Genomic DNA, 26,632 nt, shown 5'->3' with positions numbered 1-26,632 from the left:
AGCACGATGGCAATGCGAGGACGACCATAAACATAACGACTTTATACAGATTTTTGTTACGTGCGGAAAAGTTAATACGTTTCAACGCGCGACAGTTAGGACGGATTTAATATGTACTACCATGAAAGTGGTCCCATTTTTTTACAAGAAATAATCTTCTAGTCACGTCTAAATTCGACGCTGTAACTTGGAGGTTATGGTGCGGCGACGCGTGACAATGTTTTATTTTTGTAATGAATTATGAAAGTAATAGTTATACGTTGTGACAATATTTTTAATATCTGCTAGTCTTCCAATAATATAGTAAAAATGCAGTTGAAGCCGTCTACTGAGATTGACTTGACCGACAAGAATTCTGTAGATGATGATTTGGTTGTAAAAAGGAAAGGCGGTGGAAGTATCATCGATCATCGCCCTTTATTTTCACAGGATGGAGAGTATGTTTCCCTTTTTCCCCCTATTACTTTTATGTATTATTAATGATGTCTTCTTTGTCGTAGGGTATTATACGTTGTACGGAAACAAACGATTAGATCTTATAGTACACAAACTGGTGATTTTGTACGAGAATTTGAACCCTTGGAGCATAAAATTAGCGGGATTTCAATACACCCAAATAATACAGGAACGATTGTTGGCTGTTCGGAAACAGCGGATGTTGTATTTTGGAACTGCCACAGTGGAATTATTGCACAGAGATTTGTGAGTCGCATGAATACATGTGATCGATGTTTCGATAACTCTTACGTCAACGTAATCATTGTATTTTATCCGTAGCACCTTGACATTCAAAATTTGAATGCAAAAATTAAAACATTCCATGTCGTACACTTCAGAACAACTAATGGGAAAACTGTTTATCGAATCCTTGTTACCTATTTCTCCAGAGCCAGGAATATCATTTCTGTTGTCCTTTGTGACCCTCAGAGTGGGAAATTCATCAAGCATAGATATATACAGTCAGTATTTGCTACAACATATCTAATTATTTTTATCATTATATTGTATTTAATAGATACAGTATATCACGTATTTAAATGTTTCAGAGCTGACTGTGATGATTATCATGTAGATTGCATTGGGAATGGAGGCGACAACTTGATTGCAGTTGCGTATAAAATGGATTTACATATTTTAAGTCTAGGAAGAATGTTAAATGATACAATGTAAGATTTTTACATCATAGTCCTTAAATATTTTGTAGAAAAATTAATCGATACACCTTTCAGGCATAAAACTATGAGAACATTTACTTGTATTGCTGGGCACCCTAATGAAGACTGGGTCGCAACAGGAGATATAAGTGGTAGAGTTTTGGTATGGAGAGGGCTTTCAGAAAACAAACCGATTCATACTACGTATCACTGGCATACCCTACCAGTTAAAGAGATAGCCTTTAGTAGTTCAGGTAACAATTACTCTATAAAGTATATTATATAGATTCAAGGATCATAATTTTAGGTATTCATAAATTTAAATTCCTACATTAGGGGGTTATATGTACACTGGAGGTAGCGAGTGTGTCCTCGTTAAATGGACGCTTGCTAATCCACAACATAAGTCATTTCTTCCACGGTTACCAGCACCTATCAAACATCTCATAATTGCACCAGAGACTCAATATGTTGCTGTGTCAACGCTGGACAATGGTAATTAAACATATGATACTAGGAATATTCCATGATGTATATGAAGGTTATCATGTTTTTATATTTCTTCGTAGGTATAGTCATTGTGGATCCACACAGAAAATTAACTTCGATAATACAGAATTTTACATGGGGGGTCACCATGTCATGCCAGGATTTATTCCCAGCTGGCCTCACTGTCGATCCACGAACCAACAGTCTTGTTCTCAACAGCCGTACAGGCCATGTGCAATTTTATGATCCTCACAATAGAACTCTTTTATATAATGTAAGAAAATTACACGTTTCAATCTCAAATCAGGACAAACGCATCAACCTTCTCACTGGAATAAAAATATCTTTGAATATTCTAGGTCAACATAACGGCACAAAATATTCTGAGTCAAGAACGAAATGCCATTATTGTAAATACAGAAGTTATGAAAGTAACATTGAATCATGATGGAACGTGGATGGCAACGGTCGAGCAACGAGACGATAAGTTGTCTAGCATTGAAGTGAGACTCAAATTCTGGAAATTTGACGTTAACAGACAAATGTGTGTGAGAGGAAGATTCCATGGAACTATGTTGAAACCTAATTCGAAATCTCAATTTTAAAACCCTTGTCATTTTAGCTTTGTTCTCAATACTTCTGTCGAGCTGCCTCACGAGGATGGTGTAACTGCTTTACAGTTTCAACCGTACACATCATTTAATAGCGATAATCCATTGGTGGTCACAACAGGCAGAGATAAAAAATTTAAATTGTGGACTCTTGTCGAACCTACTTCGATACATAGTATGTGAAAAATATGTTATGGAAAAATTACGTTTCATTAAAATATGAAGTGAATAACGGAGCAAAGCTTAACGGACACTTTGTCAATTCCAGAAAAATTGAAACACTGGCAGTGTCATAGCGTTGGCTTCTACAGAAATCTTCTTCCAACGGATGCCACATTCTCCATGGATGGTTCCCTTCTCGGAGTTGGCTTCGATTCCACTTTGACAATTTGGGTACCAGAGACGTGTAAACTAAAATGCAGTCTTTCCCACAGGCACTACACTCACCCTATAACGTTAGTTAATGTGATATATTATTTAGAATTTACTTGAGTAATTTTAAGTATTTCTGAAATTAATATTTTTTTATTTTTTATTTTTAGTCACCTTGAATTCGGTAGACACGAGGCGTGTCATCTTGTGGTAGTTGGGTCAACTGAACATATAGCTGTATGGAATCTTTTGACTCTTACGTTAATGTGGGGTGTACCTCTTAAACTGTCTACTCTGACGGCAGATCCAAACTCGATATACATGGCTGCCTTTACCGCTGACAATACACGTAAGTAATACTCATTATAAATTGACATAGAGGTTTAAAATGGTTCAACGAATTATTCTTCCCTTTTCTAACATGTTTTCTTAATTTTGTAGTATTTGTATTTACTCCCCGATCCTCGATGCCAGTGTACACAAGAAAACAAGTTCTTGATACAGACAGCTTCGTGTTAGGAGCCTGTTTTGTATCACATCTTCAAGAGAAAGGGGCTGGTAAACAATGGCTACGAAAATCCCAGATCTTCTTTTTAGACTCCAATCAGGTAAGAATCGCATGATTATTTTTACGATGGAGAATTAATGTGAAATAATTTGGTTTATAAATTATGCTTGCAGGAGCTACTTTCGTTGGAGCCAGAATCTACAGTTACAGTGCCCCTAGAAAATTTATCCATCGATGGACATGTACCTGCAACTGCTTTTGCAAATTTAATGGCATCGCAGGTTATTTTGACCAAGGAGAAAACCACTCCGTACGTCTACGAACAGTTCGGACTTCCTGGGAAAGGCATGGTTGAGCAAGTAAGTAAAAATCATCGCTTGCTTACGATTTATTTCCGTTAGTTTATTAATTAATTAGATGTTACACAATAATGCATGACCTCCCACGTGACGGTAGACATCTGTTAAAATAATTCTATACGTGAAAATACAAAGTACGAACTTACATTACGGTATGTATACTGTTATCTGTTCTATCAGGTATTTCAGGTATATCAATGATACGCTTATCACACTTAAATACATGGATTAAGTCGTTGAGTCGTACAGTAATAATTGATCTAGCGAATACAACTAGTTATTAGAACATAAATTGTAGCATACGTCTAGTATAAATTAAATATCTCGACTTAATCGATTTTACAAGAACAGACTGTTAACAATTGGTACGATAGAGTTATTGTTTGCATCCAACGTAATTGGATTACGAGTAAATGCATCCGTTCAGATAAATACAATACTTTGCTTAGAAATTCCCTGCTGCACCAGCTCTAAATTTGATTAGACTTAACCTCAGGTAAAGCTGGAGTCTTTTGTTAATACAGTGTGCCAGAATGTTCATCGATCTCGCAGAAGTTAGTGCTTCCTTCCTATGCGATAGTTCCTGCATCTGCGAACCAAGTCGAATTTCCTGTAACGAAGGCAATGCCACTGTGGGATCTGTCTCATGCTCTCGATGGCCTGAAACAATTTCAAGAAGATCAGCTGGTCATAATCAACCATTAATAATATTTAATCCAATTAGTCAGGGATGAGTTAATCTTTCAGGAACGTCCAAAACGTTGACACGTGTATACCCGAACCAGGGGGAAAAAAAAAGCATTCGGTCAGTTTATCTCTACTTAAGAGACGAAGACACCATGTCCATGGGAACAATGAGACGAACCGAGAAGCTGCACTGTCGATGAACACCTACGGTAATTAGAATCAGTTGAGGGCCCTCTTAAAATGAATTATCCTTTCCATCTGACACGAAAGGGGGAGATTTCGCTGAATTGAAGAGGAGCGGAAGTCCCTGACGGAGGAAAAAGTTTTCCAGCCCTCGCGAGGGACGACCGGAAGCCGAGGCTCTGCCTACGTCCGATCTCGGCTCGTTTCGCCTCGAGTATTGCCTCACTTCTTCTCGGCAAATGACACACGACAGGGGAACAAAACTCCGAGTAAAAGATGCCAACTCCCACGCTTTGTTACGCCTTCGTCAGACGGTTCGTCAGTGGTTTCGTGTCAAGGAATGGCCAACGAAAACGAGGCTTCCAAGAGCTCGAATGTCGAGGAGGAGCGACGCCTTTAGGGGATGCCGATGGGACCCAGAAATCGGAAAATCCATCCTGGGAAACACCGTTGGACGGGGGAAAATTCCCGTCGATGAAACATCGCCGAGGGCAGGAGATGATTACAGGCGATTAGAAGGTCCGGAGAACGTTGAACTCCCGGCACAACCGGCCGGAAATTAAACCGGCTCGGACCGCCGCGATACGCGGAATTCCGGCCGTTTATTTACCGGCTTAATGAAATCATGCCGATGGGAGAGACGAGATTTACTTGTAAAGCACTCAGGGTGGTCGTGGCGAGGTAAAGATCCTCGTAGACGAGCCAGTCGACTCCTGGAATGAGTAAGAGCGATGAGGGGAATAAGCGTTCACTCGTTTGCGGTACTTACGGCCTCGGGATTGCCGATCGGTAGAGACAAGACCACGGCGGTGGAGAACAGGACCAGGAGGAAGAGGACCTCCAAGAGGCGCGTTCCCTTCATTCTCCTTTATACGGAATGTCTGCACTCGCTTCTACTGCGAAGACTTCTGGAGAGGGAACGATATTCCTGTCCAAGGTGCGGACCCTGAAGAGACCCAAGGTCGACGTTAGGATTAAGGGGACCTGAAAGTGGCGGCCGAGGAGGTCTCGTTTACAAAATGTATCCCCGGACTGGGCGTACCGAATCGCTTGAAATGCGGAGGCTGTAAGAGAGGTCCCTCCACCCATGATATTTCCAGTTTTCTTTAAATTTTTTTATTGGTACTTTTGTTTTTCTTTTTCCTTTTAATTTGTTATAAAGAGTGAAATGGGTGGAGGGCCTCCGGATTTAGGTGGGATGATTTCAAGCGATTGGGTACGTCGAGCTTGCGGGAAAGCTTCTTCAAGGGTTTATCTCTCGGATGGCACTTTCGCGTCACCTTAAGGTGAAGATGGACCCGGACTGGATCGACTTCCGAATTAAGAGGCCCTTCTGGTCCAGCGGACGGTGCGACACTGTCTCAGAGTTGTTTCTCCGTGGATGTTTAACGCGGGCCTTGTCATCTTATCCCTCCACCGCGAAGAGTGGAGGGAACGCGTGGGACAGGAACTCCGGAGCGCTTCCCCTCGCCGGCCCTTCGGCTCCCGGTCGGCGGAATTGGGGGAAAAACTGCGCCTCCGAGTCCGGGAATTGCGTTTCACGAGAAATTCAGGGAACGAGATGAGGTTTTAAGCATTTTTGGACGTGGACTCACCGCCTTCCGAACAAGCTGGAGAATTCGGATACAAGCGGATGAAGCCGGAAAACCTTCCTGCATCTTGAAAGATTTCTCGAGTCTTCCCTTGACGCAATTTTGAACAATTTGGCTTGGAACATTTAGATGATAATTTATTTATATTAAGATAATTTATATTAAGATGTATATGTATTATTCTTTTTTTTTTTTAATCGACAGTGTACCCTAATTTTTACTGATAATTTAAACATGGAGTAATTGTACATGCTTAATTTACAGCTGACGAATATCCCTGCACACACGTTGCCTCCGACGAGGCTTCTCTGCACTGCGTTTCTTACTTCCTTGCTGACGGTGCCTCCGACGAAGTCCTCAAATGAAGACTCCTCTAGGTGAATAGAAATTGTATACACGTCGATTGTCTGTGTCAAGTTAAGATTGACCACCGATTGTAGTACTTCGGTTGATCCTTGTCATTTTTTCTCCCCAGGGAACCCGATGAGGACGACGTGTTTCAGAACTCGAGGAACGAGAGCGACGACGAGGAGACAGAGAAAAAAGAGGACTCTAAGAAATCTCTTTCTCTCCTGGTGGACGCTGTCGATGAGGCTTCTGACCAGGCTCTCGTTAATCACGATTGGAGTTTCCTTTCCTCTTTGCTCCCTAGCGATGAAGGCTGATTTGGAAGTCGTAAGTTCCTCCAATAATCATGCGACTTGCTCGACTTCCATCTGAAGAATCATTAATGACACCCCTGTGGCATCGTTGACTAATTGTCATGTACTGTAAGATTTCGAGGATTATCTCTGTGACGCATTGCTCAGGATCGGTGGTATCTGTATGTCATTTAAAAAATTAAGTTTACGTGTTTACCAACGCTGCATGGCATAACCCGGACTACGTGTAGGTGGGGTGAAGTGAATCGTGTATGTATTGGTTCTTGGTTTATTGGCGTAAAAAATTAATAAATATACGTTGTGAATATGAACATACATAACTATTTTCATACGATTCCATTATACATTAACGTAGTAGACCAAGGTACAGCAATAGTTAACTAATTAAAATAATGCATTCACATCGTCGACAAGCTGTGCATTCTAATGTCTGTATGACTTGTCGTTAATCTAATCACGCAATACTGGCTGTCCTTATTACGCAGTTGCACATTCTGGTCGATTGATTAAAAAAGAAATACTGTAATAACAGTAATTATCGTGCTTGCTCTCCATAGTCGAGTTCTAAAATTTTATATTGAAGCTAATCTAGGGTACATCATGATTCCAATACAAGCTGCGTAATACTGAATATGTACATCTGTATAAAGGTGACATCCATCTTTAATTAACAGTATTTTTATTATTAAATCATGGACTCAGATTGCGTTCGAAAATCTTTAATTTGTTCAAAAATGCCTCCATCGACATATGCTTCCTGTTGACCTTGACTGTAGCGTTAAAAACTTTTTTTATTCTCTTACGCCTTTTTTTTATTTGAGAATCTGTAGGCTCGAGCACAAATTTGATCACTCTTGAAAATTTCCTTGCACTCATTAATTTATTCTGCTGAATATTACAGCCATCCTTCTCTTCAAATATTGTTTCCAAGGCACGCGGCTTCCTCTTGATGCTCTTATCCAAATAATAATTGATCACGTCATTTTCACTTTCCATTGGTTGGTGCGATCGTTTCCGAGGTTTTAAATTACATCTGTAAATGAAACAAACGAGAGTTTGTGTACACAGTTTTCAGTTCAATTACGACAGCACGATTACAAAATGTATTACCTTCGATTACAACCTTCTAAAGGACTAGGTTTTGGTATTCTTTTTCGCAACATCCGTTTGTTTGGTGAGACCATCTCCAAGGGGCCCTTGGAGCTTACCGTAAGCATCTCAAGTTCAGCCATTACTTTCGGCAAATCACTTACATCCTCACCACCGTGAACTGGCTTTCTGTTGAATATCCGGAATTTTTTTTATACAAATCTTTGAAATCGAAAGTCCCTAATCCACAATCAACTCTTCCTAACCCCCAAATTTATTAAAATTCTATGAGCAAGTATTTTAATTGTTCGGAAACAAAAGGCAGAAACTTACACGGCGGCACTTTCCTCGTCCATGCTTTCCATTGTTTGTTTCCCCTCAGAGTTACAAGTACAATCACCTCGTTTTGTTTTTTTTTCTAGTCAAACAATTCAGCTCGTACCAGCGGCCGTTTAATAATTCTTATGTTAACCAGAGATTAGTTGGTATTAACTAGACCGAATACTCGAGGATAGGTTATGTGACGTCCATTTGCGTCGCGCGAAGGGAAGCGGCGTCGGTAAGATCGTTGCTTGTGGTGACCATGTGGCGCTATCTCTCGGACTCGCTGCGAACTGCGTAGCGCACAGGCGATCGGATAGTCTCGGATTCGAATGTGGTGATCCAGGGCGCCGCGAGCAGGTTAACGCGAGTTAACCTGAAAATGGCCGAAACGGGCGACCCTCAGGTGTCGAGTGTCGTGACCAGTGCCGTGAGCCGCGCGCAAACGAAACCCCTGTCGGCCGAACGGACACCCGAAATCACCTGCGGCCCGATTGGTACGTAGTATCGAGTTAAATCGGGGCCAATTAAGTCGTACAGCTGCGCAGAGACCGCGAGCATGCAACAAGTGGTACGAGGCGCTCTAGCATGCCGAACAGGGCCGTGCCTCGGCGAGCTGTCACCCCCCTCGAAGGATCCCCAAAATCTACGCTAACCGCCGCCTGATAACTAAATACGCGTCCCTCCGACTAACGAATCCCCCTAACCCCTTTTCCCTCGAATTCCACCCGGTAATTTAGATCCCTGCAGTAATTCACTAGTCCGTTAAAAATGCCGCGGCGACACCTGCGACCAGGCTGGGAATTTCATTTCCATCCTTTCACTGGAATCTTGATCGAAACGGGACTTAAGATCGGCGGATCATCGAAAAGGAATTTTACAGAGAGACAAACGTATCTAAGCACCTCTTCCTAAAGCGTTACCAATTTCCGTGCACGTGTGGTTTACATCGTGGGTTCAACGTATGCGTGTATATACTAGCTAATCCGGCTAGTACGAGGGTAGTGCATCTCGTGGGAGTGGTGGAAACGTGCACGCGTGTTTATTTCCTGATCGTTTAGGAAGGCCATTTAATGTTTCCCATTTATCGACGCCGATTTTCTATCGGCGGTTGGTCATTTCTTCCTCCGATGTCGGTAAGAGCGACGCTCCGGGTCCATGACCTAACCTTTCATCGTATCCGGCACCTTTGCGGATGCACAGGACAGTAATCTAGTTTCTTTCGTTTCGTTTCAGTCGAAGAAGGTGTCAAGGAGGTTACCTCACCGGTCTGCGCGGAAACAGAGGAGAGCAAACCACTGGCGAATGGCGATGTTGGTAAGTTATCGACGCGCCTGCTTCAAAATTTAGTTCCTCGTTCTACCGCAAGGTGAAATCGAAACCCGAAAGTATCGATCTGCCTTGCACTCCACATAGGCGTTTGTACGCATTTAAAGGTATGTATGTACATACGTTTTTCGCGTGTACATACATCAAGGTCGTTATTCCGTTCCAAGATGTCGAAACAATGATAGATGTACTAATTGCACGGAGGAAGGTTACTCGAATGCCTGTCTTACGTATTTTGGACTCCCTGATTTTAAAGTGTAGTTGGGATTACCTGCAACCAAGTGGGGAGTTTTCGAGGGGGAAATATTGGACGGGGTAATTAATGCTACTTTATTAAATCTTATTGACCTTGCATTAATCATGCATCGACCCAATATTTGCATATGTAGGTTTAGACGAGGGGTAGGAATTAAAATTAATGGAGAGCCTGATAGAGTCAAATTAGGCGAGGCTCTTTCTTTAGTAATTTTTCCGATGGTCCCTAACCTCTCTCTCTCTCTACGGCTATTTTACAATTCCTATTTTTCCCGGGAAGCCTTTTGGGAGAGCTCCCTCTCAGTCAACGGGGGTAAAGTTCCGATTCCTGGTGTCGGGGGAGAAATATCCCTAGTTTTCCCCCAGGGGAAAGGGTGAGAGATCCGGAATGCCGTCAGGTTTTCCGATAAAGGCACATTTGCTGGGAGTGCATCTCGAGATTGACCTAATCCCTCGGTAGGCCAGTGTCGAGTCGGCGTGCAGCGGCGTCGCGTTTCCCGAGCGAGCGAAGCTTGCGCGGACCGGGCGGGTCGGACCTCTCTCTCGGGGCCTCGCGAGTGGGCATGCGTCCGTCTCCGTCGCACTCACATAGGGGCTCGCGCCTCTGCGCGGACCAGGCGGGTCGGACCTCTCTCTCGGGGCCTCGCGAGTGGGCATGCGTCCGTCTCCGTCGCACTCACGTAGCGGCTGGCACCTCCGTCCCTGTCCCACTTGGCAGCCTCTCTCTCTCCTGCGGGCTGGTCCCGACTCTCTCATCCCAGTGCGCGCATCGAACCCGTCCTGGACGAAAGTCCTTCCCGCGACTCGAAAACCGGGATCGCGAGTCCTGCGCGTCCCGGGGGGTCCCGGAAATGACCCGACCCGGATCGCCCCGTTTCCCGGTACGACCTCGACCCGGCGATCTCGAGGAGAGACCTTAGGACGACGCGAGTCCGATGTGTGAAAATTTCTAACGAAACTTCACCGGAAGAATGGACTCGTGGAGGAGGTCGACCAGCGACTCCTAGGGGAACACCCGACTACGAGGAGATCCTATACGAAATGTACGATTTATCCCCATCGCACCTTCGCGAAGCATATTCGAGGATGTCTCACCTTCGGGAAAGGGAAGGCTTAACGTTTTGAGTGCCGATCCATTTTAACATAAGGGCGATATTCCCCCGCACGTGCTGGCGATATTCGACCAAACGTCGGGCGCGGCTTTAGGACGCTAAGGGTTAAGAGCTTGTTTAGGCTGCCGAGCTTATCAGGCTCTCGGCGGGGAAGTCGCGACGAGTGACCTGGATCTTGATAGCAAACTAGATCACGAGATACGACGGTATTGCGATCGAACCGTGACGAGCGAAGCTCGTACGGCACTCGATAAGCTCGATTGTTCGATCTTTGCCTCCGAGGTGTGGAAATTTTAGACATTCTAACCTCTAAACCGGGAGACCGACCACGTGGTAGTTGCGAGTGAATCGATCACGTCGGCGACGATATATCGATATCGATCATCCCATGAGGAAATATCGACCGACCCGCAAGTCGAGACAAGGCGAGAGATCCGCTACGATTTTCTACACTCTCTCGGCGATTCCGGAAGTAGGCCATTTTGTTCCGGGCTTTCGCGCTTAATGGACGTACTCGACGTGCCTCGAGGAAGAGTGAAGCTTTCTGCGGATTTCGCCCGACGAGGGAAGCGGAATACCGCGCCCAAGGGCGGAGGGATTTAAATCCCACGTGTACATCGAATAAGGATGCAAGGAATCGTTTCCACGAGGGCGAGGAAAGAGGAAATTGCCCCGATTTAACCGCTTAACTTACAATAAGGTGTGAGAGACGTGGTATATCAATCGGGCCAAACGTGAAGGAAACGTGTGAGAGACGTGTCAATCGGGCCAAACGTAAACAAAATGTATGAGAGACGTGTGAGACTTTGAACGTTCCGCCAGACCGTGAAATGGCCCGATGTATGACCGACATTTTTCTTGTTTATGGCGTGTGCTATTGGAATTTAAATCCTAAGGCAAGGGGTTAAAGGACCCAGTTGCGAATACTTGGGAACAGCGGTGGGTTTCCTCGGAAACCTCCAGGAAGCGGAAAAGACTGCGGGGAGGGTCACAGAACGAGCGGCCGAATTTCCGCATCTTCGACGCTACGAGAATGCAGTTCGGTTTTCTCTGGGGCAGAGATGTGGAGGGTTTGATCTCTGGTTGATATCCCGACTCCACCCCAGATAGAAACTAGGGGTTGCTTCACCCCGACGTGGCGAAGAGAGCTTCCCTGGGTCGGAATTGCACGTGACCAGCGGTCCCTGGACGCAAAGGACCCGGGGGACTGCGGAGGGGAATTCGTCCTTAGTGGCGGGTCCTTGAATGGAATCGAACGAGGGTCGGGATCCTGGAAGAGCGGTCTCTGGGTCGAAGGACTCCCACTTCCTAAGGTTGTTCTCGGTCGGCCGACGAAATGCCGGAGGTTCTATGACGAAGCGAGGCTTCTCGTCTCCGGGGATCCGGGGAAGCCAGTCGAGGGTGATGCGTGGTGGGTGAACCAGGAGGTCCCTCGGGATCCGGGGGTGTCGTTCCTGGAGCTTGCGAGCCTGCTGGGCCGCCGCGAGGGCCAGGAAGAGGTCCTCCAGGCGATGACCGAGGAGGCTCGGAAGAGGATCCTGTGGCAGTACTACACCTCGAGGATGCTCACGCACAGCCATAGCGACGGAGAGTTTCCGATCTACTCTAAAGGTATATCCCTTATGGCTGATTATTCTAAGGATGTCGATGATTGACGCCTGGACCTTACTTAGTGTCCAGGAGACTCGGTAGAGTTTCGTGCCAAGTACATTGAAAAGCACGCGGGAAATACTTAACGCTATAATTCGGCACTTCAATTCGAAAAACATATTTTTTTTTCAATTTATCTTCTTGGATTTAGTGGCTTGGGATTTAATTAGCTAGTAATTCTATGTCAAGAGTTCAGGCCTAGACCTTACCTTAGATTGTTTGTCCGTTTATCCACTCGCTTGGATTAATTTATTTAAAAATAAAGGGGTACCTACTGGGGTATATATTTTAATTTTTCGAAAAAAAAAAAACCGCGGCGTTGCGCAGGAACGACGGTCACCCATCCTAAGAGGGGCCGCGCCCGGCGTAGCTTAACTTCCATCTTACGGCTTTTGGTAACCCCTTTAACGGAATTTTCCCGACGCCTTAAGGCAGGAGACTCGCGGTAACGATCGGCGACATCGCGGCGCCCTTGTAAAAAGTCTTGCCTCGTCCTCGAGACAGGATCCTCCGCGACCCTTCGACGGAGATAAATCCCGTGCATCTGGGTCATCGATTCCGCACCAGGGCCGCGCGTTCCGATGACATCCTCTTTAAGCCCCCGAATAGTCCGCCCATCCAGGCCGCCGATGATGATCCCTTCCGCCGATTTTCTATCTAATCCCCCTTTATGATCTATAAGCCATCCGGGAAAAACCACGCGATATTTCCCCCCTCGTCGGCAGTCTTGCGTTGCGACCTCCGAAATAGAAAATCCTCGGAAAATTGCACCGAGTCGCTCGAGACTCTTAAGGTGATGTGACAGTGTCATATATATACACACACGCATCAAAATGTTTATAGAACTTTTCTCCAAACAGGGTGCACCGTATCATTTGAAACTTCATCACGGGATTATGAAAGTTATGAAGGAAGAACGCGATGCTCGTGGAATTTCATATTTCGAGGAAAAATTTCTATCCATCTTGGACAGGAACCAAAGAGAGGGATTTTTCTTCGAGAAGTGAAATTTCATATGCATCGCGTTTATCTTTAGATCCTTCATACTCTCTTGATGATGCTTCAGATTATTCGGTGCACCCGGTTTAGAGATAAGTTTTATGTTTTGATGCTTTATATATGTAGAATGGTCCTTTTTTGTTAGATTAAGGCGACGTCTGCGCGATTTCTGCGGTTTCTAAAGTTAGTCATCCCCAAGGAAACGCGTCTTCGGCGACCCGGTTGCTTTTTACGAGCCCCGGGGTTGTTTGACGACTCTCGGTCTTGTTTTACGACAACGCTCGCCGCGGGAAACAACCCTTTGAAGGGAACCACTCGGACACTTGGTCGAGGATTTTTTTCTAGCCCTCAGGATCTTGGCGGGGGCAAATTTTCACGTTAGGTTTTCCTTTACCTTGGAGGGAGGAAATTTTCACGTGAGGTTTTCCCTTACTTTGGCGGGAGCAAATTTTCACGTTATTTTCCCTTACCTTGGCGGGAGCAAATTTTCACGTTAGGTTTTCCCTTTGGCGGGAGCAAATTTTCACGTCAGGTTTTCCCTTACTTTGGTAGGAGCAAATTTTGACGTTAGGTTTTCCCTTACTTTGGTGGGAGCAAATTTTCATGTCAGGTTTTCCTTTACCTTGGCGGGAGGAAATTTTCACGTCAGGTTTTCCCTTACTTTGGCGGGAGAAAATTTTCACGTTAGGTTTTCCCTTTGGCGGGAGCAAATTTTCACGTTAGGTTTTCCCTTACCTTGGCGGGAGGAAATTTTCACGTCAGGTTTTCCTTTGGCGGGAGCAAATTTTCACGTTAGGTTTTCCCTTACTTTGGCGGGAGGAAATTTTCACTTTAGGTTTTCCCTTACTTTGTCGCGACAAAGGAGAGCCCGTGGGTGTTGCGATGCTATCGCGTGGTGGGATCCGTTCGTACGGCTATCGGCGCATCTTTTCCGGCCTCGAGTAGCCAGCTCCGATGGACGAGGAGACGATAAGGGAAGGTGGGAAAAAAGACGAGTCCGAGAGAGAGAGATAGGGCGACGGCGACGCCTCGAAGAGTGACAGCGGTCGCACGACGTCGAGGCGTCGCGGCGTCAGCGTTTCTCCTGGGATCCTCTCGAAGAACCCTCTAGAGCCGTAATCTGTATTTTCCTCGGGAGAAAATTCTCCTACGAAGGAAAAACCTACTTGTACGGACAAATAATTTCCAGCCGTGTTAAGGTGATATGAAAGGGTCATTATATTTTTTTACATCTACATTAGATATTTTATATATATATATTATGTTTATTACACTTTTCGATGACTCGAAAAGATATTTCAATCATAGCACTCGCGGTTTTTGCTGTATTGGGACATTGTGTAGATATATCGACGACACGTGGGACAATATTTCGGAATAATCGATCTGTTCATTTTTTGTATAAACTTTGGGAGGCACCGTAGTCTCGAAACCCGGTAATTGGCGAGAGACTCGACGAGAGGGCGAAAATCAATTAATTCGGGGTTTCTCTCGAGAAAAAGGTAACGTCGAGTCTTTTGGGGCGCGATGGAGGGCGTCGGGTGAATTTGCCTCTTTTCTTCTTTTTTTTTCTTTTCTTCCCCGGAATTAATTGCGCCTTTTTCTCCCCGAGTCCGGGGGGCGTTCGATTTGCCTCCATCGGGGCATTTCGAGATTTCAAACGAGTGATGGACGACTGGGCGAACCCGGGGGGGAGGGGCGAGCTTTGTCCTCCGATTAAATGGAAAAATTGTATACCCAGACTCAGGGGAGCCCGCGCTTGGCTTTTCATTGAAACAATAAATGAAATGCTTGCAAATGAAAGGAGGGAGAAAAAAAGGAAGAAGAAATTGCGGCAGGGAAATTTCCATGTTCCTTCGGGTTGTCGTGGAGGAACGGTCGTTTCTCGGTTGCGTACTTGATGTACGTTTAGGGGATAAATTTAATCCGTCGTTGAGTCGCTTATCGATTCGCGATGAAGTATCGGTTATATCCGAGGTAGGTGAGAATTTATCGGGCAGACCCGGTCGGCCGCGAGATGCGCATTTTCCGGGTGCAGCCAATCGGGAAATCGATGCCCACCTTAGGCTCGAGTTTTCCCCCGATTTTCCGCATGGGCCGCGGGTTCTTTTCGCCCGTCCATCCGCTCAGGCGGGCGAGAAAGGTCGGCGGTACTCGAAAAAGATATATCTCTGCCCAGCATCCTCGGACGTCATTCTCTCTTTCTGGCGATCAAGAAACTCCTGGTGGAGTTTCGAGCCAAATACGTTTCAGCGAGAAAAGTGTCGAACGATGAGCGAAACGCGCCTGCGGTGAGACGCTACCGAATTCTTAACGCCAAAACATGCATGGACCACGCCATGATAAGTAGATAAATTTTAGATAAAAAATGAAATTTCATGAGTTTCAGGACCTACTTTAGGGCTTCCATGTTCACGGGGTAAAATTTGAAACGAATCGGTACATCCAGTTCGGAGGAAATACTTTCATCAACGATTTGACTTCTCATATACATATATTTATTTATTTATTTATTTATTTATTTATTTATTTATTAGGGTGTCCCATACGTTCCTTCCACACCGTGTATTTGTTTCGTATCAAAAGAAGGGGAGACCTAACCTAAAATGGGACATCCTAATATTTACATATGTATATATTGACTCTTTCATATCAACTTAATTCCGAGTCGTCCCTCTCGCAACGGGCATGGCTACGTCTCTTCTCCGTCGGCTCTTTAAGGCTGGTTCCATTCATCTCCTTTTCTTTGTCCCGCTCGATAAAAGGCAACCGAGCGCATCCACGCTCCGATGGAAATGTTCCGGGCTGCGGTGAGATGTGTCGCGGAAATCGTTACGAGATGCTTCCTTTGCTCGGTTTCGTCTCCTGGTGGAGTTCGCGATCCTGTTTCCTCGTAATCCTCGTTACAGTCCCGAAGGAAGTCGACGGTCGTTCGACCTCCATCACACACGAGCTATTCGTTACGCTTTTAATGACCATTTTTCCCGATAACGCGTTAATTCCTTCTGGATGCGTTGGTCCTATGGTCTGCAAATATCTCTTTGAAGTGGCTTTAAAAAAAAGGAATTAAGGTACTGTCGGTAAATGTAACATCAGAAGTTAAGAATAACCGGGACGTGGCGGAGGAGCGGTTAGAACGGGAACCGACCGCTCCCAAGTTAAGCTACGCCCTCCCCGGCCCGGCCTGGGATGGGTGACCGTCCCTTGATTTCGGAACGATCCGCGGTTTTCCAGACTTTCATTCGGTTTTTCGGGTTCCATTGACGATCCCTTATGAAACCCTTACTCAACTTGTAATAATTGATATGTTGACAGGAGTTTGCGTGATGCTATACAAAATATTGTTTCCCTTCCCCTCCACGTTACACACAGCAGCCTTACGATTTTCCACGGAAGGTTGTTTCGAGTTGGAGGTAGAGGAACTGTGGGGACAGCCACGCTCCACAAGGACAATTGACTTATTCCCTTCGATTGATCCTTACTAACGCTTGTCCCACAGTGTTTTTTTCACTATTAATTAATAAACTAATTATAAAAGCCCCACCTTGGAGGAAATCCAGATATCAAGACGTTGTGAGTAACATTCAGGGCCTGATTCGCTCTTTATCTCGTGGGGAAAAAAAATTAAAAAAAAAAGATTTTTCCACATTGGCGGGCACGTTCCTCGCATTTCAGCCGTTAGTCATGACGGCGGGCGAGAGAGAGAACCCCCAGGACTCGAAAGGTCGAATCGGCTCGAGAGAGTAGGTCTAAATTAGCGAGTCTAGACGACTTGAAATATATCGCGAGAGATTCTCTCGCGCCTCCACGTGGTCTCTCCATGGCTCTCCTTAGCCTTCTTTTCTTTCTTTTTTTTCTCTCCCCCTCGTTGATGCGACGTCGCCCGAGTCTTGACACTTTTCGCGTTCTGCCAGACACGGACGTTGATATAAATATTAACATAACCTCCTTTACGCCACGATTTGACACGTGACAGTCGGAACATCTCTTACAGTGATAAAATATATACACGGCGTCAGTTTGGTCCGCGTAAACATCCAACACATTTTCCTTGGACATTTCGAAGGCCTTTATCATATCCGACGGGTTATCATTGCGTTCGTTATTATTGCGCGTTACTAATGTATTATAAAGAGATTTATAAAACTTTTCCCCAAACTGGGTGTATCGAATTATCTGAAACTCGGACACGTGATTATGGAGGCCCTAAGGAATAACCCGATGCTCGTGAAATTTCATTTTTCGCAAAAAATTATGTACTTCAAAAAATGAAATTTCACGGGCAGCGCGTTCTTTTTCAAAATCTCCATAATCACGTGTTAGAATTTCGGATAGTTCGGTACACCCAGTTAGGGGAAAAGTTTTTTTTATATATNTATATATATATATATATCGTATCGCCTTAAAAATCCACTGGGAAGAAAGCTATCGTTTAAAGCCCGCAGTCTGGCAACCCCGCGATAAAATTCCCCCGGCCCGAGGATGTTGAGGATGGCCTGAGTAAATCCCGCGTCGGCTGGGTTGTATCGCAGGAGAATGGCGAGAGGGTAGGGAGATGTTTCGAGGCGAGTGCGTCTCGCGACGGTGCGGCGTTGCGGTCGCTGGATGGCGCCGCTAGTTGGCGCGCCGGCCGCCGGGCGGCGCGGCGGTGTCATGGCCGCCGTCAGTGCTCGCGAGCCTGGCTCGGTGCGTGTCTCGTGTCGCGGCGGCCGGTCGCGCGTTCGCCGTTTCCTCACCGCCCCGTGTCCGCTAGTCGGTAGAAATTCCGTCCGCAGACTCCCTCCGTCCACCGTTCGGTCCGCGGCTCGCGAGAGTAGGATCCGGCAACGTCGCGAAGGCGTATCTTTGGCGTCGATTTATCCGAGGCGCGTCGCCGGCAGGCCCCTCGTCGGGCGCCCTAACCCCACCGCGGGATAAGCGACGCACAGCCGTCCCGAGGCGCGTCCTCCGCGTCGTCTACGCCCCTCGTGCAAGAGGCCAGTCGTGGCAGTGCTTCCGATACGCGAGTGCATCGAGAAACGCGAGCTGGACAGGCGCGAGAGAGAGAGAGAAAGTGCCCAGTGCGCGTCCGTCCCTCTCCCTCCCTCTCTGTCTCTCTCCGGCGACCGGCGTCCCTCTCCGGCACGCCGCCGACGCCGTACAGGTGTTCCCGACGAGATGCGCCCCGGTCGCATCGACTTGCCCCTCTAAACCGACGGGCGACCCTCCTAACCTATGCCCGCATCGCTCCCTCTATTACGGAAATTCCCGTCGACCCTTGCGAGGCGCGTGAAAAGTGAGCGAGCTCACCGGGCGAAAAGTGAGTTTCCTCCTCGCTGTGAGTAACCCGCCGGCCGAGCCTTTTGCGCCGACGCCTTGGGGACTCGCCGATGGAAACTAACCTAGAAGGCTAACTCAACGTCCACGAGAGGATGGTCCGAGGCCGTGAGAACGTGGCATTGGAGAAAGACCGCGTGGGCATTTCTTTTTATTTTTTTTAACCGTTTTTCTTTTTTTTTTCCACGGATTTCGTTGCCATCACGGGAGGCGACCCGACGCGGTACTTTGTTCCTGGATCCGAGAGGAGGAATCGGGCGAAAAGCGATGCGCCAATTGCCGGGGCACGTTCTTTTATGCATAATGGATTAAAATTCGATCGGCTGGGAGGATTCCACGTCGGAACGTGATTTTAATCAAAATCGTAGAACCCTTGAAACATACCGCCGTTATGGCCGCGATGAGACTAGGGGAGATTGATTTTCATTCTTTTTTTTCTTTTTTTTCGCGTTTAAGGTGGATTCACCCTCTCCGACACGTATCGGTTCAGGCACGTGACGGTGCCGGTCCGACTAGACGTAACTTCCGTTTCAATGGATCTGTTTATATTCTCTCTACCCAAATAATGCGAACCGAGGGCCTATATATATATTTCTTTGGTTGCATGATTTGTTTGCTGGTTTTTTTTTTCTTTTTTTTTTTCTCTCAGGCTGGAAAATTGAAACAGGACCGAGTGAGGCCTTAATGGGTGTTACGCAGGTGTGAAGGATGGCTCGTAAAAAATCGGAAGGAAAATAAATAAAAATGAAAATGCCAACTCGTACGTGTATTCTCTTCGCCGGCGACCTCGGCTAGCGAGATATCCTGGCCTTCGATGATCTACACTTATTTGTGCCCCGTTTAAATATAGAGTTTTATCGATTACGCCGTTAGTGAGAGAGGCCTGCGAGCCGTATACACCGGCGGGCTTTGTTTTCTACCCCTCTTATCCTGGCTCCCAGGGTAGGATGTGTCTCAATTCCGTTCTACCGTGTCGTAAGGTCGCTTTCGATAAATTGAGAAGAGAGAGAGGAAAGAAAAAAAAAAAAAATAGGCAATTCGACGGCGCCTCGCTCGATCGCTATCCTATATCTCGGGTATATACATGGAGCACGTGGGTGCGAGGAAGACGGCGTGAAAGCGCCGACGGAGATGCTCTACCGTAAAAAGTACCGTGTCAGGGCCGGCCATTGTCGTAAGATTAATCAACGGCAGGCAGTTATGTCACCTCGACGCTGCCGACCGCTCTTCTTCGTCCTCGTATTCGCCATAACTCTCGTTTTTATCCGACCGCCGCGCCTCGCGATAACGCCTATACGTGATAACAGCTCCTCGGCTGTTAACTCGCGAATCGGGGAAAACAGCTTTCCCGAGCGGGGGAGATATATTCACTTAGGAAATCATTTTAACCCTCGATATCACGTGGATGATATCAGCTGGAAGTCGGCGAGAAACTTTCAGAATTTTTATGGCAATATGAAGGGTTAATGTATACGTAAAAAAATTCTGAAATTATTTATCAAAAAAGGGGTTAGCTTGAGAGATTGCACGAAATCATTTGGAAGTTTATGGAGGAATTTATTATGTACTGAATGACCCTTTCATATCATCTTAAGGCTTAATGTTACTTGTTACCGAATCGCGTTTTTTTATCGTACGAATGGCAATCAGCTCGCAGAAGGGAATCGCGTTGGATGATATCCGAGTGATAGAAGCCCCTCGTAATTTCCATTGATTTAATACGATTTAATATGATTTAATATGATTTAATACGATTTAATTCGATTTAATATAAACGCGATAGACAAACGACGATTGGTCTTGAAATGATCACTACGTTCCGGTGATTTCCAACGATTTCCACGTGATCTCGAGTATTAAAATCCCGGATTTTATAAAGCCGTCCGATCGAGCGATAAGGTGTCTGCGCCGTTATCACCGGGCGATTGGGGGCCTCGGATCTTCTCCGTGGCGAACTCGACGCAAAAGGCTCAGCGAGCGACTTAGGCGGGGAAAATTCTGAAGATATCGTATCGCACAGGTGTCACGTATTCGGGGCATCATCGAGGACCGAGGCGAGGCGAGGAGAGGATCCGGAGTTTGCGGCATCGCGGAAGGAGTCGAAGAGCACGATCCTCGGATAAATAGGGAACCCGAGCCCTGCCATCTTGGAAGACGGGGATTTTCCTACAGGAGGAAGGAAAAGCGACCTCGATCCGCGTCCTCCCGAGGGACCCCGTCGGGGGAGCTCGAAGAGGCGAGGACGCCGAAGAGGCATTCCCCCAGGGAGCGGGTACGAGGAATTCAGGGGGAATTCTTGGGAATTCCTCGAAGTGGATTCCGGTCGAAGGGGGTCGGGAGGACTTTAGAATTTCGGGGGCCAGAGGAAAGGAGTCGGTTTTCTGGCCCTTCCGTAGGATCATGCCGCCCCGTGGCTTCCATCCAGGGGATGTCCTAAGGATATCCGAACATCCGTCCGCCGTGAATCGGTTCTCCCGGGCGAGCGCTGGACCGCCTCCCGAGGCGAGAGGGCCACCTCGATCTACGGACCCGTCTAGGAGGTCTCTCCTGCACTAGGTCCTTCTAGGCCGTCCTTACCGGCTCCTTCGCTTCCCGTGACCGAATTAAAGAGTCGAACGGGGAGGAGACCCGGTTGATACGAGAGAAGAGCGTCGAATGACGAGCCGGCTCGCCTTCCTCGAGGTCAGCTGATCGCGGCTGATGGTTCCGGCCCTTGGCTTCCATCCAGGGGATATCCTAAGGGTATCCGAACATCCGTCCCCCGTGAATCGGTTCTTCCGGGCGAGAGGGCCACCTCGATCTACGGACCCGTCTAGGAGGTCTCTCCTGCACTAGGTCCTTCTAGGCCGTCCTTACCGGATCCTTCGACCCTCCTTCGCTTCCCGTGACCGAATCAAAGAGTCAAACGGGGAGGAGACCCGGTTGACACGAGAGAAGAGCATCGAATGACGAGCCGGCTCGCCTTCCTCGCGGTCAGCTGATCGCGGCTGATCGTCCTCGGCCGCATGCCGGATCCTCGACTTTCACCGGCCGGCTGATCCTCTCGCCGGGGAGGCCGCACTCGCCGAATGGCCGGCCGACTTCCGCCCACCAGCTGATCGCGACTACGACCTCGACCTCGGCCATGTCGCGGCATCCGCGGTAACCTAAGGAGAGAGAGAGAGTGGACCCTGCGACCCGAGGATGTCCATCCGAGTCAGCGGGGTGTACCTGGTGCAGGCCCCCCCCGGGGTCGAGCCCGCCAACCCCGAGAAACCGCCGGCCAACCCCGTCGCCGAGGGCAACCACCATCGGCATCACCTTCGACACACCGGGAAGACGGTGACCATCGTCGCCGGACCCCAGAGGAGCAACAGCCTGGACTACCTCAACTTCGAGGAGAAGAGGCAGATCATCGCGTCCTCCCTCTCGCTCAGCGACTTCCTCGCCCATGGACCTGCGGCCGCTGCCGCCGCCGCCAAGGAAGTCGCCGCGAACACCGTAATAGGTTCGATGACTTATTTTAACTATATTCATTTCTGATAACGATTAGGATTCGGATTATGATCCGCGAGGGAAAACAATATTTACGCGAGCTTATCAATTTTTATTTTTTTCATTTTTCTCTCTTGGCTCGACCGTGGACACAACGATGTCTTATCGACGTTAACACGTGGACACGTGGACGAGCTGACATTTGGCCCACGTGATTAGGCTCTTTGGTCGATAACGTGGAATATTTTATCAGGTTGAAATTTTCGTTTGACATGGACCATACGCGGTCGGTCGGGACCGTTTTTGTTAAATGAAGGAGATATTAAGGAAGGAAGGAAATATAGCAGACATTTGGCCCACGTGATTAGGCTCTTTGGTCGATAACGTGGAATATTTTAGCAGGTTGAAATTTTCGTTTGACATGGACCATACGCGGTCGATCGGGACCGTTCTTGATAAATGAAGGAAATATTTCCTTTATTTCTTTTATTTCTTTTTTTTTTGCTTTTTTTCCTACGTGCGAACGGCGGACGGGTGGAGCCGTTACCTCCCACCCTGGTCGATTCCGAGTCAAGGAACTCGACGGCGATGCTTGTAAACAAACACCCGGCTCTAACGCGCTCCATTCACCGGGGCCCCCCCGAGGTTCCCTTTCTCCTTTTTCGAGATATCCTCTCGACGATAAACCACCGACGGGTATTATACGTTGTAACGTGCACGTAGAATGTCACGTTATTATAATTTATACCCGTATATACGGGTGTATACGGATTTTAATACCTGAATGTATTAACGCGATATGAAAGGGTCATTCTATACGTGTAAAACGTCAAAATAAATTGATTAAACTTTCCTCTCTATACCTGGATGGCACCGAATCATTTGAAAGTTCAGCACGTGATCTTGGTAGTAAGGTAAAAAAAGAAAAAAAAAAACTTATTTGAGGAAGAATGAAATTTCACGAGCATCGCCTTCTTTCTTAGGGCCTTCCCAATCACGTGCTGAAGTTTCAAATGATGATGATGATATATAATGACCCTTTCATATCGCCTTGATGGGATATTAAAATACTTTGTTAAAATTCCACGTATTAAAATTCACGTATATATATTTTTTTTTTTTCAAACTTGGCACAAGGCGCTCTTTTAGTAATAATGGAAACGTCATGCGATCGGCTTCTTTGAGTCGATCGGCGCGGTTGCCGTTTCGCCGTCCGATAAGGCGCGGCCTATGGGGGTAGGGAGGGAGCGCGTGGCAACCGCGCACGGAAATCATTCATTGAGCCGCGAGTCGGCGGCCCGCGCGCGGTGAGGTTAGGTTAGGTTGGGAGAGGTTAGGTCGGCCCGACTCGTCTCGCCGAGGAGACGGAGCCCAATTGGACCGTCTTGGAAGGGGAGAAGGAGAGAGAGGGGCCCCATTAAGGTCCCTGGGCCCTCCACTGGTTACCTCTCCCTCTACTTCTACCTCGGAAAACTCCTGGAAAATTCATCTCCTCATTTCGAGTTTCTATGGCCGCGAAAAGCCGCGAAAGCCGGGCCAATCAGCTCTCGCGTCTTTGAGCCTCGCCTCGGGCCGCGTCTCGTACTCGAGATCGCCTATCTCTCTCTATCTCTTATCTTTCTTCGGGGCGGAGGGAAGGGGACACGCAGGAAAGTTATTCCCTCGAATTAAGGTGAAGTGAAACACGTCGAGGAACTTGATCGACGTCTGGGAAGAAGATTTTTGTAAATGCCTACGTTGCCGACGTTGGTTTTTATATCGACAGCTGGGTCGAATTATATTGGGCATTGTACCAAATGGCATACTCCATCTGTCGTTTTCGTACGATAATTATAAAGAAATCGAAGTTAAACTCCAGAAATCCTCTGGATTCGTGCTTTCTCGGGCCCTAATTGACTGCAGAGGGACCCCCTGCGCCATCTGTGATTTCCAGGTGAATTAAATTTTCACTCCGAGACCTCGTATTACCATCCTTTTGGCATAGAAGCGCATACAACACTTTTTTGCCCTTATCCCGTTAAAATGCGAGTTTATCGATTACCAGAGTGTTCTAAATTGTCGTTAAATTGTCCTGACCCTTTCTATTCTCATATCAGAGCCTTCGATAATTGTATATCGATCGAAATATGAGAGCTCGACGCCATTTTGGTTCTGGTGTGGGCTGAGTTAAACAATTTTTTTTATAAAATCCAAATTTTGAATGTGTCAGGACAATTCTTAGATGATCAGGAGTGACGTGTCAAAGTTTCGGACAGTTTGGTCTAATACCCTTAAAAAAAGTGTTGTACTCGAATCGAATGGTTTGAAGGGGTTTCACTTCACCTTAATAAACGTTTCGGTGGTTTATCTTTGGTTTGTCGTCCTGTGGAATTTTTTCTCGGGGCGGCATTTCGGGTCAATCGGCCACTTCCGGTTCGCGATGATACAATGTCGCTTGTTCTGCTTATCTGATTAGTCATCGCTCAGATGACTCCGAGGATCAGATTCGCAATCCTACGTCACTCGCGATGGATCGATGAGTCGACCCTCCGGAATCTCTATCGTCGATTATCGACGCGATAGGATCGATTTCAACGGGGATCTTCACTTTGGAGAAATGTTTCACGGATGTTCTGACCCCCTTGTTGCGCGGCCACTGATAAGGATCGATCGCCATTTGTGTACATTTTTGCATATCGTAAGTGGGGAGAAAGTAAAATGGATAACACCTACGGATTAAACAATGATGTATGTAGACGTAACATTGTATGTTCATCGTATTGGTAGATCTTTTAAACTCGGGTTAGATGTAACGTTACATCTTCGTTATCTTTAACCTTACGATGTGATATCACAGCGACAATGTGATATCACAGTGACAATGTGATATCACAGTGACAATGTGATTCTACTGGAACTTATCGTGGCATCGAGATAACCCTTCACTGAGGACGCTAATTTATATGGGGTTTTTTTTATCACCGCCTGTGTTAACCTGGAATCCAATTTGAGGCACAAAACAAATTAACAGGCTTATTTGAATGTTCTGTCATGTAGATGTTCCTGCCATGTTGAGTTTTGTTCCTGCCATTTCTTTTTAGAAAAGCTCGAACTGTTAAGCCTTTGAACGCGGAGCCATTTCGACCTACGGGCGAAATTCCTCTGACCGTGCAGGCGATATTGGACCGAACGTCGGGCGCCTTCAGGCGCTCTCAGTAGCCAAAGGGTGGAAAAGAAAGGATAAAAAAATTCCGAAAATTACTATTTTCACGTTTTCGAGGTTCTGGGGGGCTCTGAATTTTCCTAAAGTCTCAAAGGACCCATTAGAGTCGAAAAATCCAAATTTCCACGACTTCGGAATTCCTTTATCTTTTTGGACCGTTTTGATTTTTGTAAAAAAAAAAAAATATGCAGCGAACAAAACTCAACATGACACAAATGTTTACATCACAGGAACATTCCGATAAGAATGTTGATTTCGTTTGTGCCTCAAAGTGAATTCTAGGTTCACACAGCCTGGATGATCCTTTCGTGACAGAGAGGAGATCCAGGATACTCGAGTCGTCTATAGGATCTAATTCGCGATGCCCGCGAAGACGCTTTGGCTTGGTACTCGCTTTCTATCTTATCGCCTCGCGAGGTGATAAGATACATATACATGTATATATATATATATCCTCTACGAGACGTAGTTTCGCAATCCGCGAATTAGCGTTCCGCGATCTCTGGCGCTACTCTCCGGTGGAGGAGCTTCTTCGGGGAAACGTCTCCTCCCTGGGCCCCCTCGTCTCGACTTTTCGAGATATCGCGTTTTCCTCCTCTCTCGAGAAAGAGAGTAAGATGATATCGTCGGCCGATGTGGCGCACATCTCGCGAACAATGGCCCTTTTCTCGGTGCTTTCCTCCTGAAAAGAGATATAGCTTTTCGGGCCGCCCCCTCTTCAGGATAAAGAGGTGTCCTGGGCTATCAGGAATGTTCTTCCTTGGGACAGATTTATTCTTACCCTGGTGCGATAGGGCGCCATTTTGGCTCCTCGGAGGGAACGGAAGAGATGGTACTCTGATCTACGTCGATTCGCTAATCTCGATCCGGCTCGAGTCCTAATCGGATCCCGGCCATGGTTTATCCCCAGGTCTCTTTGTAACCTCCTCGGGAACGACTTCCACGGGACGGACGATCTCCGGATGTTTCTCCGGGCGTTCGACTTTCCCCGCTCTCCACGAGGCGTTCTACTTCAAGGAGTTACGAGCCCCGGTGTCGTGCCGCGATAATTATGCGATTACGTTACTTAACCGCATAACTCGCCTCGTGAAAGTCCCCCGAGTGCGTAGCTCGTCGCGAGGATTCCGAAGGAACGACGTCGACGTCGGCGTCGGCGTCTTTTCGACGTTTTCCGAGTTATGGAAGGACACGCGATATGTATATATATTCGCCTTTGGCTGAAAATTTCTATCTAGACCCGTTTATTTTTATTATTATATAGTATTATA

At 46.8% G+C, this 26,632-nt stretch overlaps 4 protein-coding genes across 10 annotated transcripts in view; 2 read left to right on the top strand and 2 right to left on the bottom strand.

Moving 5' to 3' along the window:
* Window positions 1-40: 40 nt before the first annotated feature.
* LOC105696860 (WD repeat-containing protein 75) lies at window positions 41-6,928 on the top strand. Its single transcript, XM_012419649.2, has 15 exons — window positions 41-437; window positions 501-702; window positions 778-959; window positions 1,047-1,166; window positions 1,230-1,408; window positions 1,491-1,649; window positions 1,724-1,917; window positions 2,003-2,187; window positions 2,266-2,429; window positions 2,523-2,709; window positions 2,797-2,975; window positions 3,068-3,234; window positions 3,308-3,493; window positions 6,220-6,332; window positions 6,431-6,928. Exons 1-15 carry the CDS (start codon window positions 310-312, stop codon window positions 6,618-6,620), a joined length of 2,535 nt encoding a protein of 844 aa, XP_012275072.1. The 5' UTR covers window positions 41-309; the 3' UTR covers window positions 6,621-6,928.
* On the bottom strand, window positions 4,021-5,682 carry LOC105696865. Its single transcript, XM_012419655.1, has 3 exons — window positions 5,644-5,682; window positions 5,133-5,309; window positions 4,021-4,153 (listed from the first exon to the last, which is right to left on the bottom strand). Exons 2-3 carry the CDS (start codon window positions 5,223-5,225, stop codon window positions 4,049-4,051), a joined length of 198 nt encoding a protein of 65 aa, XP_012275078.1. The 5' UTR covers window positions 5,226-5,309; window positions 5,644-5,682; the 3' UTR covers window positions 4,021-4,048.
* LOC105696862 lies at window positions 6,872-8,223 on the bottom strand. Its single transcript, XM_012419652.2, has 3 exons — window positions 8,040-8,223; window positions 7,728-7,895; window positions 6,872-7,650 (listed from the first exon to the last, which is right to left on the bottom strand). The coding sequence occupies exons 1-3, from the start codon at window positions 8,069-8,071 to the stop codon at window positions 7,308-7,310; spliced, it is 543 nt and encodes a 180-aa protein (XP_012275075.1). The 5' UTR covers window positions 8,072-8,223; the 3' UTR covers window positions 6,872-7,307.
* Window positions 8,224-8,282: 59 nt separating this feature from the next.
* Window positions 8,283-26,632, top strand: part of LOC105696830 (phosphatase and actin regulator 2) — a 78,539-nt gene continuing 60,189 nt past the window's right edge. For 3 of the 7 annotated variants that reach the window (XM_023434801.1, XM_012419591.1, XM_012419588.1), the window contains exons 1-2: window positions 18,060-18,671; window positions 20,709-22,175. In XM_023434801.1, the coding sequence (XP_023290569.1) occupies window positions 21,872-22,175 (304 nt within the window). In that variant the 5' untranslated portion in view covers window positions 18,060-18,671; window positions 20,709-21,871. Of the gene's footprint in view, window positions 8,525-9,263; window positions 9,345-12,164; window positions 12,335-18,059; window positions 18,672-20,708; window positions 22,176-26,632 lie in introns of those variants that run through there. The other 4 variants (XM_023434800.1, XM_012419590.1, XM_012419589.1 and 1 more) reach the window with 4 other exon arrangements.

This window comes from Orussus abietinus, unplaced genomic scaffold (assembly GCF_000612105.2).
Source record: "Orussus abietinus isolate OABI.00-Male unplaced genomic scaffold, Oabi_2.0 scaffold94, whole genome shotgun sequence".
Lineage (NCBI taxonomy): Eukaryota > Metazoa > Arthropoda > Insecta > Hymenoptera > Orussidae > Orussus > Orussus abietinus.
The sequence above is the reverse complement of the archived record's forward strand: the minus strand, read 5'-3'. Positions and strand labels throughout refer to the sequence as shown.